This window comes from Cariama cristata, unplaced genomic scaffold (assembly GCF_000690535.1).
Source record: "Cariama cristata isolate BGI_N322 unplaced genomic scaffold, ASM69053v1 scaffold17304, whole genome shotgun sequence".
NCBI classification, from domain to species: Eukaryota; Metazoa; Chordata; class Aves; order Cariamiformes; family Cariamidae; genus Cariama; species Cariama cristata.
The window spans coordinates 1-13,824 of NW_009614836.1; the positions used below are offsets into that span (position 1 = coordinate 1).

A 13,824-nucleotide genomic window follows, 5' to 3' on the forward strand; every position below is an offset into this window, starting at 1 on the left:
GGGAAGCGGAGGCCTCCGTTAAAGCCAGCGGGTGAAAATGAACCCCGTGGGCCGGGGGTGGCCGCCGGGTGCCGGGGCCTGCCCGGCGGGAAGGCATTTCCATTTCCATGCCCCGTGACTAAGGGAGGCGCTTGGTTTCGCTGTGCTGAGTCGTTTTGTTTCTAGGCCGGGTGCAGCAGATAGGCACCCAGCGTTTGAGAGCAAAGTATTAGCGAAATGCTCAAAGAGATCCTGGTTTTCCTCAGTATGTGTGAATGGCACCTGTGGCAAGGAGCACAGAAAGGTGATGATGCACACCTCTCTTCCACAAGGGGCACCTGCAGGGTGGTAATAAAAGTGAAAGAAAAAAACCGTTTTGTATTATTCTCAGTGATGTAAGACATTGACTTTTTCACAGTTGAAAGCAGATTGGTACCTTAAAACTGCAACAGGATGCAGTTGTAACTGACTTCTTTTGTGCAATGCAACTGTTGGCAAAAAAATACATGATGTCTGTTCAGATGAAATGAAGTAAAGTTTTGTGTTTGGGTGGTTTTCTTAATACCTCTTTGCTATTTTTTTCTTTGTTTCAGGGTAACCAACCAAAGAAGTTATGAATATCATCTGTGGTCTGAAGTTGCCAGGCAGGAACTGTATTTTCTTTCATTTGGCTTCTTTGACCAAGCAGGGGAAGTGCAATAATCTCTATAGGTCTTACGCAGGATACTGCCGAACTCAAGTCAGTTCTACACAAGGTAGATGCCAAAGCCTGGATTTGAGTGGAAATACTAGAAACTGGTTTTTGACTGGAAGCCCTAACTCCTATAGAAACTTCATTGGTAAAGGACTGAGGTGTCTTTTGAATGTCCCAAATACAGAAGTATACAAGAACGCATACCACAGTTTGGGAAGGTTTTGCTTCCAGTCTTCTCGGCCGTTGGGGGAGAAGATCAGATCCCTCCAGATCAGTTCTGCAGAGCAGCTCCCATGTCATTTTTCTGCTTGGAACATTCAGATCATCAGGTCTTTTCACACATCACCATCGTTTCAGGCTGCACCAGTTCCTCTTTTCTGGATTATTGTTAAGCCAGCTCAGAAATTATTTGCTATCATTCTTGGCAGGTAAAATACTGTCCTACTTCCTCTCACAGTGTAAGACCCCATTGTGCAAAGATGCATGCATGAGTTTGTGGAGAATGGTAGGTGTATTTGTAGTGTTTTCATTTTTGTATCTGTGCAAAAGTTTGTAGGACTGGGGCCTAGACTGACGGTTTGCTCAACAAGAAGTTGTTTCTGTTATCAGAGGTGTTAGGTGTATCTCTTGCTCTTCTCATTCTCATTTACATGTGGTAGAGCGAGATGAGCTGGGAGACTTATGGGGCATTCCTTCTTCTCCTATGGGAAGGAAGAAATGGAGTGGAGTAGAAGCCAATTACAGTATAACCTATAAGGTTTTACATGAGATGAGACCGTAATAGAGAATACAGCAAGGGCAGACACTAACACATGCCTTTTTAACTATGTCCTAAGTTAAAACTGTTTGTATCTTACAGGAGCATAAGAAATTGGTGGAAGGCACTTCCTCCTAATAAACGGGAACTTCTTAAAGAAAGTGCAAGAAAAAATAAATGGAAGATACTCTTGAGTGTCAGTAGCTTAGGAGTTTTATTTGTCGTGTTTTATTTTACGCACTTGGAGGAGACACCCGTCACTGGGCGTGCTCGACTGCTAATGTTTGGAAAAGAGCATTTTAGGGAACTGTCACAGGTGGAATATGATATGGTAAGATTTTGAAGAAAAATTCAAAATACTCTAAAACTGTTAATGCTTTTTTTCTTAGCAATGAGATAGTCCAATTAATGAGATGGGCAAACAGACCTTGTGGTGTCCTTGATAAGTTTTGAACTTCATGCTCAGAATCTTGCAGAGTACCCCCATCAGTTACCCGCTCCCCTTGTCCCCCTCCTTTTTAAGAGGTCCCTTTCTATCAGGAAACCACTCAGGGACACATGATAGTTGAAGAACACATTACATGTATATAGCAAACATTTCTAACTGTATTATTGTAATATAACCAGAAATACAGAAATCTGGTAGAAGCAGTAAAAGCATAGCTAATAGGTATATGCCGAGATCTGTCTCATTTTCCTGTGCCGATGTGAGAATTCTTTGGCACTTGTTGAAGGTCTCCTCTTCTAAGCTGTCACTTTGTAAGGTAATACTCTCCACCTGCATTCAATTCTACTTTTTTTTTCCTTTGTTGGATCAGCTCATTTTTCTTTAATTACTTTCTTTCAAAGTATCCATTGCAGTAATTTCTGTAACTTTGAGTTCTGTGACTTTCTGTTCTAAAGCCAGTGAATCTTGATAATCCATATACCAATGTCACTGTATTCCTGTCTGACAGAGAATGTGAGATAAGAACAGAAAAAATACAAGGGTATATTCAAATTACATGTGTTTTATAAATTTGTCCACCTGACAAATTACAAAAGAAATACACAGATAATGGAAAAATTATAAATTTAGATGGAAATTCAGAAGGTATAGAAATGTTTGCCAAATTGTGATGCCAAACTTAACTCTGTATTAGGGAAATGCCAGATATGGGAAGCTGTAGGACCAAGTTTGTGCTACCTTATTTTTGATCTGCACTCAATTTACTCCCTTTAAATTTATTAATCCTTAACTTATGGATCTGAAAGCCTGAACTCTAATATTCTGGCTTTGACTATATGAAAGGAAAATGTAGTCTAAGTTTTAATAAGTTGTATGTAGCCACTAAACTAGCTTACCTGTTAGTCATTTACTGTGTATTTGTTCTGCATGGCAATCAATGGATTTTTTTTTTTTTCAGTGGATGGAGGAATTCAAAGGTAAAATGTTACCTGAGACAGATGCACGCTATCAGGTTGTGGAGAGAGTTGTTGGTCATTTATCTGAAAGCAATAAGGACATCCCACAGGTCTCAGCGCTCAAGTGGGTAATCCATGTTGTAGATGAACCAGGTGTAAATGCTTTTGTGCTTCCAGTAAGTTGAACCCAATACAAAAAATATTAGTAATACTGAAACAGCATTTTATTTATGTGTCTTCCACTTAATTTTCACTCTTTTTGTTTACAGAATGGTCAAGTGTTTGTTTTCACTGGTTTGCTAAATGCAGTTTCTGATATTCATCAGCTGTCTTTCATTTTGGGACATGAAATAGCTCATGCTGTGCTGGAACACGCAGTAAGTATTTAAAGAAAGTTGTCTAGAATTCTTAAATTAATTCTAATTACTTTAAGATTTTTCCTACCACTACCAACCAAAGTTTCAGTGTGACTCTAATGAAAAATTGAGTTTGAAATGAGAGTATGCTGCTACGGTATATCCTTATTACTCATGTAGTACTTAATAACTGTCAGAAGTCCTGTAGTAGTCAGTGTTAGCACAAAGTCTGCCAGTGTTTCTTTCATAGCTGTACAGATGGATTATGGCTCACTATTAACAGTCATTTAGAACTTGGTCTGCAGATGCCTCTCCTCCTATAGCACAGACATAAGGAACTAGAGGCACTCAGCAACTCAGTTTTTACTCCTACTCTTCTTAATATCTACAGAAGTGGATATACTTTAATAAATTTTTCTAAAATACATGATATTTTTATTATAGTAGCACACAGTTTTAGAATGCCAAATTCTAGAATGCCTGGAGCTTGATTCTTCCTTTACAGATGATTGCTTTCACAGACTTAATTTTTACATATCCTGACGTGGATGTGTTGAAATTGGTAGTTCTTTGCTATTTGAGCAGAATGGATGTAATAATTTTGTTGTGCTTTGTAGGTATAACTATGAAAAAAGAGGATGGTATAGAAATATGGTTCATATTGTTTGAGATTGAGGTGATTTGCTAGAGAGTGCTGCTTTACCTCCAAATTGATTTATTTCTGTGCATGTAATTTAAAAAAAATTGTATTCATTACCTATCCATCCATCAGTTTGAGAAGCTTATAAACATAAAGATCCTGCTAAAATTGCAAAGCTAATCTGGAAATGGATAAGTACATTTGAAAGGCAGTAGAAACACAGGAGATTTGCGTTATTGCATCTTGTGTGATTTTGGATGAGCAACAGTTCACATCATAGTTTCTTGGGCTCAGCTGAGCCAACTAACTTGTTAAACTCCTAAAAAAAATATTTCTAATAATAAAAAGAACTTACCTTGTTTATATGGAACGTGTATCACCCAACTGGCATAGAGAAAAGTATTACATGATCTGGCTTGTAAGTGTTCAGATCAATTTGTTGCATGTCAAATAGAGCTCTGAAAAACAGAAGAATTTCAGTTTCTTTCTTCAGGCTCTCTCAGTTTGTGAAATTAAAGGAATGGAACAGAAAATAAAAAGATAAATGTGTTATGCTTAGTGTCCCCTTGGCCCATTAGTGTTCCTGTCTAAGTGATGTCTATCTCTTCTGAAATCAATGTCAAGAACAGTCTTCTAATAGATTTTTTTGTTGTTGTTGTTCCAACTGAGGTGTTTCATGGCTTTTTTACTGAAGAACTCTGACTGCATGCTGCCCTCATCTTATCTCAAGCTTTGAATCTCTCGAATTGGGAGACAGCCAAAATGTATTTGTTCCAGCTGTATTTATGCAGTTGGTGTAGATTCTAGACTGAAAGTACCTTGTATCCAACAGGGTTTTTTGTGGAAGCTGGGGAGCTTGTGCTTGCCCTGTTTCCGTGGCTGCATAGAAAAAAAAAAAATCAATGATTTTTGAAAATGTTTCCAAATTCTGTTATGTTCTAAAGAAATGTCAGACAGTAAGGAATGAAAATGGGACTATTTCTGTTTGCAGGCAGAGAAAGCCAGCCTGGTTCACTTCTTGGATTTTCTATCACTCATCTTTCTCACTATGATTTGGGCCATCTGTCCTCGTGATAGTTTGGCAGTTGTTGGCCAGTGGATTCAGAGCAAGTTGCAGGAGGTAAGACTGACATTTTGTATTATCCTTCCTGAGTTCCATGGAAAAACATTTTTAATCTTGGGGAGATTGTTTTGTCTTGTGATTGATTTGTTTAATCTCTTTGGGGAGATTAATGTTTGGGGAAAAAGGCAGGAGGAGAAATATTATAAGCAAAATTAATATTTTGGGTATATTTTTGAATGAAATATGTTTTTATAAATCTGCATCTGCTTTAGTTGATATATATTTTCATTTGTCATCTTGAGGAACTTTAGATATCCTTAAATGACTGGATTTAGCTGGACAGGCTCCGAGTACCTGCTTGCCAATTAAGTTAGGTGATTGTCTTTTTGAAAGATAGCTCACCCTTTAAAGTTGTATATGTTAAAATGCCATGTTTTTATTTTGAGTAGTTGTTGAATTGTTTCCAAACCAAATAAAATGTATGGAATTCTTTAAATACAGTGTTAGTGGTAAGAATGGTTTCCAAGATAAGAAAATTGAGAAGCTAACCACTCTTTTAAAGTATAAACCATGGTGTAATAAAACTTACTGAAGTAATCTTTTCAGACAGCATATATTCCAGTAAAGTAAAATTCAGAGGCTTTGTGGTGCCAGTGTTCTTCAGCATTCTAATTTTCTCTCTGCCTCTGGACGGTTGCTGATCCATTTATTTTTAAAAAGTGGGGCTTTTTTAAAGGAAATTTTGCTTATATCAGAAAGCTTGAATCTGAATTTAAGTGGACGAGCTCTTTGGTTTTTTTCACTTCTCTTGATGCTTTTCCCGAGATTTCCCCTGGTTCCTCTAAAATATGAAATTAAACATAACCAATCTGTTTTGGTAGTTCTTATGCTAATGGGTAGATGTGTGGATTCTGAACATAAATTATCTCTAAAGAGCTTGGATAGTTGTACAAGTAGCTAAGAAACCAATACATTGGTGAATGGTAGCCAGCATTTTGAAGAGCTGAATTTGGAAAAAACAAAGTGTGAATCAATCCTGAGACTGCTCATAATTTAGACAGCAAGATTTAACTCCCCGTCAGCATCTTTTCTCCTCTTCTAGACTAACTGCAACTGGTATTTTGGCATCGTGGATTGGAGTTGTGCTTTAGGTTGCAAATGGAATATGAGTTTTAGCTCACAGTCCTAGTGTGCTATAGGAAAGATCTGTCATCTATGGGATATTGTACAGTGATGTCCTGATTTAAAACTCTGACCAAACTTATCTTCGGTAACATTAAACATATCCATATGTAATGCAGAATAAATAAGTGCTTAATACTCGTAAAGCTTTCATCCCATATACAAAAGATGCTGAATAGAAAATTTTGGTTTTGTTAGTCACCCAGGAGTCTGTTTCCTCCATTTAACGTTTGCCTATTGTGCTTATGTGAAAATGAATCTTTCTGCACATTTTCTCAGACTGTTTGTTCTCCTCTTCTTCCATAACTGTGTTTTACTTTTTACTTTTTAAAGTTTTAGCATCCCACTCTATAAAAGGGTTCTTTAAGCCACATTGCAGTACTTGCTTCTGTTTCAGTATTTGTTCTTCTTTTATGTCCTCAGAGGCTTAACTTTTTTACCTACTGACTTTTTTTTGTTTTGTTTTGTTATTGAATATAAGTACTTTCCAGTGACTCTTTGTAGGCCTTTTGGCATGTTGGCTCCAGTTCTGCTTTTTTTTCCAAAACTAATGGGTTTGCTTACCTTAAATTGTTAAGTTCTCTTATGTGATTCATTCGTCGTTGTTCTTTAGTCCTGTATTTCTGAACTGAAACGTGTTGGCTTTGTTTTTACAGCAGCAGTTATTTTGTATGGGAACTAAAGCCCAGGAATTATTCTTGGATCAGCACAAAGCATGACTCTGAATTTTACTCATGTCCTGCATGCTAGTATGTACAAATACAGTACTTCATATTCCCTTTCTTGTCCACCTCACACCATCACATTTGTATTTCATCTGGAAACTGGTGATTTTGGGTAGTCAGCTTACCTGGAACTTCCTTTTCTTTAACATACACAGTCAGCTCTGGTAATTGATTTGAAAAATCAAATTCGTTGACTTTATTATGTCCAATTTCTGACAAGGATTTTAGATCAGAGTTTGAAGATCTAATTTTTCATTCCAACACATTGAGAAAAGATTATTTTTTAAAAAAATCATTTTTCAGTAGCAGATGAGTAGTGTTGTATGTGAGATGCCTCAAGACCCTTTTACGTGACTACTGCTGAGACTTTATTGGCTAGAAGCACACTGTGAAAGAGAGCCCAAGCTCTCTCAAGAGATTCAGGTTATCTTGCAGTTTTAATTTTAGATCTGAAGAAGAAACACAGAGAATTCTCAAAAATTACAGAGGATATGTTTAAGTATCTTACATGTTAACAAAATTTTGATAAAGATCAGAATATAACAAATATAAGAAATCCAGAACCTCACTTGGTCAGAAGCTATATCTAACATAAGAATTGCTATATGGAATCACATCAGAGTATCTTTAGGCTTGTATCTTGTCTGTGTCTGGCCAGTAGCAGATACATAAAGGAAAAGTGAAGGAAGTAACAGCAAGGGTGATAGTTTCTTCAGATGCCATCCCTGCTTCTGCAGTCTGCAGCACGGGTAGGTCCTGAACTAGAGATTGCATTAGTGTTGTGTTTATTTTTAAAAACACAGCCACATTTTTTTGGGCACTATTGGGACAGACATACAGGTAAATAATACCCTAGTGCTTGACTGTAAATGCAAATAAAACTATTTAAGGTGTAAGAGTTTAAAGGCTGATCTTTTTATTACCATCTTCTTGCTGTCCCAGATCTCTTTCTAGATGATCTGTTAAGATGCATGCATTCAGACCATCAATTTCCTAGTTCTTAAACTTCTGCAAATCTTTTTTGAGACAGATGCTGCCTCTTCTTATTTAAAATTGTTATAAACCTCCCAGAGAAAAAAGCTGCAAGTGGTTGTAACTGAAGAAACAGAAAACTGCCTGCTTGTGTAAGCCTCTGTTCCAGTTAGCGCTTTGGGTAGTCCTGTTGCCTGTTACCAGTTTCATTTCCCTGTCTGAGAAGTGTTTAATAATTAAACAAATAGTTTGTCTGGCTAGCTGGGAAATGCTGCTTCAGGAATATATGACAGACTAGGCAGGGGTATCTCTGCTCCTTATATGAATATATGCACTCCAGTACACCCAGAGCCCTTTTAACGCAATAGAAATATATATTCCACTTCAAGTAATGACTATCATCAGAGAATTTTTACAATGTATCTGTAATTGCAGTGTTTAAGGTCTGTAAGGAAACTGAGAATTTAGAAGGTGACCTCATCTGTGCTTACTTATAAACCAGGGTATTTGGCTTTAAAAAAACTGTAGAGGATCAGCTTTGGTTGGCTTTTATTTTTGACCTAGTAAATAAAAAACTAACAGTACTACTTTAGAAAGAGGCAAAAAGCTACAGATACCTTTATGTACTCAACGGATTGGACCACTTCTTTGGTGCTCTTCGTTTCTAACTGGTTTTGTGCTGTGGTTTTGTGTGGGTGGTGGTGTGCTGTTTTTTTTTTTTGTTTTTTTTTTTTTTCTCCCTGTAAGGAGAACATTTTTATAACCAGATAAAGAATTGATAAAACCTTTGTCTCTTCACTAACCTTGCACATCCCCATTCTTTAGGGGTATTTCCTAATTGATGCTTAAACCAGAATGTTGTGACCTGTTCCTTATCTCTGCAGGAGCAGGCTGTTTTAACAAGACCTGATTTGCATTTACTATAACCTGATATACTATGGAAAAGATGCCCAAATCTATGTGAATTACATATGCCAGAACATCCTGGTATATGTGGCTAAATAACCATTTGAGAAAACTACCGCTGTCTCTTAGTGTATGTTAATACAATGTCGTACTCTAGAAAAATGGGAGAGGAGTTGGTCAGATTTATGTCTTCTAATTTGATTTTTCAAGGGCAATTTGTGACTTGTCTTGGGGGATAATCCTGACAAGAGTGACTTCTGCATGAAAATGTTTATAGCTACATTCCATACTGTGGGCTGATACTGTACAAAAGAGATTGTAGCAGGTTTAAAGACAGTTGTCATAAAAGATTCAGGGAACCGCTGGAGTTTTTTACATACAGTTGCTAGAACAAAAATCTTAATACCAGTAAGAGTGAAGTGAAAAAAATCTAGTTTAAAGTTGGCATTGACCCCTTAGTTGCTGTAAAATGCTGTGAGACTGGCTGATGAAAGGGGCCATGAAAATATGTATAATTTGAATTAATTTCCACGGAATGCAGGATCAGTGAATTACATGTAATGGAATTAAAGCTTGCATTGAGAAAACTGATACTGATCACATACAATGTGAACATGATAATTAAACACCATTTCTTATGAGAAGATTAGAAAAATAACTATAATGCTCTAGCTTTGTACACCTTCAAACCCAAGAACTAGAGCTTTGATGTGGTTCTTTGCAGTTCGTGTTTGACAGACCGTACAGCAGAACGTTGGAGGCTGAAGCTGATAAAGTGGGACTTCAGTTTGCAGCAAAGGTAACTACAGCTGGTTTGTTTTATTAGCAATTTACTAGACATTTTTCTGTTTCTGTTATAATCAGAGGGAGTTTCACACTTCATACAGAGGTAAACTGTGTGTGGAACGGTTCACAAATTTTTGAAGATAGGTGGATTAATGAAGTAGTGGGAAATAAAACAGTTTTGTAGAGAAAGAAAAAGTCATTCTGGCTAAATTTTATGTAAAGTTGTGCATTGTTAACTGCACAGTATACTTTCTATGCAATTTATTACTGTTAGAAGAAAGAGCTACTTATTTATAAAGAGAATGCCAAATAGTGAGCTTCCATGAGTAGGATATATTTAATTGTATGTAAATATATAAATTGCTCTTTAGATTTTTTTTGTTTCACTTAGTTTCTCTCTCTTGTGAGAAGTTCTGAGGAATGCTTTACTATATTATAGTGCACCTAAAGTATTCTGGTCTGTAATATCTGTTCTCATAACAATACAGTAAAATTTAAGAACTTTTGGATATTGTGATTATGTTTTCTGTGACTGCTGATAATTATGAAGTATATCAATATTGTTCTAATACTTAAAAATTTAGTCTAAATACAGCCATAAAAATAATGTGGCTTTGCTAAGGTAGGACAAAAATTTGGTCAGAAACTACTCAGCGTTTTTTTCTTAATTTGTTTCTTCAGTCACTTTTTTGTCCCTGTGGATTTTAATTCTAAGTTAAAGAAACTAAAACGACTCCTTCATTTCTAGCTAAGTGCAATAGAGCTAGATAAATGTCAGGTAACTATGAGAGCAGCACCATCTAGTGTTAATATTTCATAAGGAAAATTTCCTTTTCTTAATAATTATTAATATTTCTTCAAGGAAGAGTTTTTAAAATTAACTTTGATTCTGGGATTGAAACTGCATTTGTAGTTTAAAGTCATCTAAGAATAATACAATCCATGAAAAAAATGTAATTGCTGTTTGGGTGCTCACTGCTTTGCAATACCTAAGCAGCAGGGCCATACCAGAAAGAAGCAAGCAAAGTGGTATCTCAGCATTTTTCTGCTTGTGCAGATAATATTTTTATAATAATAATTAAGAAATAAATTCAAAGGGTGAAGGATCACTTCTGTATTTCTGGGAAAAAAAAAAAAATCATTGTCTTGCCTTCTGAGTACTTGTCTCTTTTTCTCTTAAACAAATGAAAATTAATGCAAGAAATCTTGTTCTTTTTTTAAAAGCAAACATAAAGGAGTCTGTTGGTGATATACAAATGCCATTCTTAAAAGTTAATCTTCCATGACTTTCTATGGTTAAATATATACTTCTATGGAGAGAGACAGGAATTCTGCAGAATTACTATTTTAATCTGTTGTGGATTACACAGATCACCCATGAAAAAGGCAGTGTAATCACTTCCAGACAAGCCTTTGCAGATCATTTTTAGAGATATTTAAGTATGAATTATTATCCCTTTATATTTTTGACTCTAAACTTCTTCCTGTAAATTTGCCTAAGTCTGTGGAGATGATTAATTTGTTCTTCTGCTGTACTGTGTCTGGCAAATATAACTTAGAATAAGCAGCTGAGTTTGATGGGTTTTTTTAAAGAACAAGTACATGCCAGAAATTGTGAATCTCTTTTTCTCCTGATTTGTCTAATTCAGGTGTAAGTTTTTTAAAATTGGTGGAATTACATAGATGTTAAAGGGAAAAAATCAAATGTGTATCTGGATAAGTTTTTACTGCATTTAGGTATTTTAGAACAGCCTTTTCCTGTCAGGTATGAGGAGGGCCATCTATGTAAACAGACTTTAGAGATTTAAAATTTAAGATGTCCTTTGTAACTCAATATTCATTAGAATGTGTATTGTACTACTTTAACAATATAATGGTATATACATTTCCTTTCTGTTTTCAGGCTTGTGTGGATGTAAGAGCAAGCAGTGTATTTTGGCAACAGATGGAATTAGCAGAAACCATTCAAGGGCAGCCCAAGTTACCAGAGTGGCTCTCCACACACCCTTCTCATGAAAATAGAGCTGAGCACTTAGACCGGCTTATCCCAGAGGTGAGCAGAGTTGAAGGAAGTGTGTCTTTTTCTCTTAGGAAGGTTGCCAGAATTAGTTTGGTATTGATTCACAATCTACTCTTTTAGCGTCGTGCTTATCTTTCTCTTTATCCTTACAGAAATTTTCTGTTACAAAGCTCTCAACCTTAAAGGTTTTATTAAATGAGGAAAAATTAAGATAACACAGGTAAAATGCACTTATATTTTGGGGATATTTTTTTTTTCTGTTCTGATTTCTGATCAAAATGTAATATTTTTGCTTTTGAATGGCCTTTCTGGTATAGATGTGGCAGTATCACAGGTCTCGTCCATTCTTTTTTGCCGTTTTGGAAGCCGGTTTTTAAGTTGGATCCCTAAACTGTCTTGACTTCTCTTGCTTTGGTAGCTAGCCCTAGACTGTCAAATAAAGAATGCTCCATCCTGTCCTGTCTCTCTCACTTACGTGGGATTGAATACACCTCAAATAACTGTGCCTCAGAAGAATGTCAGAAGATTTCTTAATAGCCCTAGTTATGATAGGTCTCTGTAGATTTTGCAGCCTGCTTTTTTCTTCATGTCTCTGTTCCGTCACATTAGGGAGCAAATTTTACCCCACTCCAAGGAACTTGAGCGAATTCACGCAATTGCCCATCAGTCTGCTGTCTTTTCTCTGTTCCTTCTTTCAGATTTCCTCTCAGAGGAATGCCAAGTGGATGGCTACTTGGGAATTCTCTTAATTGATATGCTACCTTAAGCTGGTAGGTTAGGGACAGAGAACTGATCCAAGTTTAGTAATCTTAGTTTGTTTACTATTTCTTTAAATAGTGGGGTTTTTAAGTACAGAAAAATAACATGGTTTGTTTTTTGCCTCGTATTTTTAAAATATAATGTTAAAGCACTTCAACACTGTTTTTCAGCAAGCTAAAATGTGTTTGCAAATCCCCTTCCTTATAACCAACTGGTAATCTCTACTTTTTTTTTCCTTTTTTTTAAAACTCTCGGTCACTGTAAGTCTTTCTCAATTCCAAACTGTAAAGACAGTTGAAGATTTATTGGCAGAGGGAGCACTAAAATGTTGAGGTGTTTGCTGATTTCAAAGGAGAAGAAAAAGATTTTTGTAAATCCTTTGATAAGAATAAACACAGTAAATACTCTAAATGATGGCATAAATCAAAATCAGCATTAGGGGTAGGAGATTAGAGACTGGCTAGACTGAATATTTTAATATACACAAATTCTGTACTTTGCAGAAAAAGGTTGTGAGACTACTTTCATGGATTTTCTAACACATTAGAGCAGCTGAATGGAAAATGATACTTGTTGTGGAGCCTCAGTTTTAGTTACATTGAACATAAAGAGTTCAGGATCCTTTATTTTCATACAGACTGGCTTATAAAGTGGTAATGAAATAAATTACTTCTCGTGTTCTACCACAGGACTGAACAAGTAAGTTAAATAACTGAGTGACTGTGTAGAACTGGTAGTCATTTTTGGTAGTTTTGTCTTATCTCTTTGCAGTTTAGCAGGTGGAGCAACTTTCATCTTTTCATAGCCGCTCTCACTTCCAAGAGCGGTGGAGGCTAGGAAATTTTCTTCCAAAAGATAATTGAGGAGGAGATGTTTTCTTTTGCCTTTTACCTTAAACATTCTTTGGAGTAGAGTGAGAAAGCAGGGGCCAAAGGCTTCCTGTTTTTAACAGAATTTCACTAGATAAGTGAGGTTGATACTACAAAAGTGGAATAAACATGAAAGGAAGTATGTAGAGGTGTTGTTGGAGACTTCTTGTCTGAAGCATTGACTCCCCTTCATCCGAGAGCTGCCTTCTTGAAGCTGGAGCTCAAGTATTTAAAGGGAATCCCAGGGCTTTGTTTTGTTCAGTATCAGCACCTTTTTGTTTCATTGTTCATGTATTTAAAGCTTTTTAGAACAGTATGTTTACCATATATTAATGACCAGTAGATATTCAGTGCCCAGGGGGAGAAACCAGATTTTGAAAACGGCCTTTTTGTCTCTGTGAAGAAACTGTACTTCTTAAGACTCAGTATCAGATCCATCGTGAGCATTGTTGTGTTTCATATGCTGATGGTTTTGAAGCTGAAATGGTTTTCAGGACGATACAATATTTATTGTTAGACCAGCTACTGTAGCTGGAGGAAATAGGGGCAAGTTTTGGACTTGTCAGGCCACACAGGTGTTTCTCTACAGACTTCTAAGCAGCTTCACAATAAGGTGCGACCATATAAAGTGAGAATTTTTCTTCAGGTAATGAAATGGCATGTCACAATGAGGTGACTTAACAGTCTCAGGAAATGTAAATTAAAGCAGGAA

General features: G+C 36.3%; 1 protein-coding gene across 1 annotated transcript in view; it reads left to right on the plus strand.

Annotated features, from left to right (window-relative positions):
• Nucleotides 1-592: 592 nt before the first annotated feature.
• Nucleotides 593-13,824, plus strand: part of OMA1 (OMA1 zinc metallopeptidase) — an 18,574-nt gene continuing 5,342 nt past the window's right edge. Inside the window, exons 1-7 of the mRNA XM_009699580.1 lie at nt 593-1,101; nt 1,533-1,761; nt 2,837-3,010; nt 3,104-3,211; nt 4,822-4,950; nt 9,403-9,477; nt 11,368-11,517. Of these exons, the coding sequence (XP_009697882.1) occupies nt 593-1,101; nt 1,533-1,761; nt 2,837-3,010; nt 3,104-3,211; nt 4,822-4,950; nt 9,403-9,477; nt 11,368-11,517 (1,374 nt within the window). The remainder of the gene's footprint in view (nt 1,102-1,532; nt 1,762-2,836; nt 3,011-3,103; nt 3,212-4,821; nt 4,951-9,402; nt 9,478-11,367; nt 11,518-13,824) is intronic.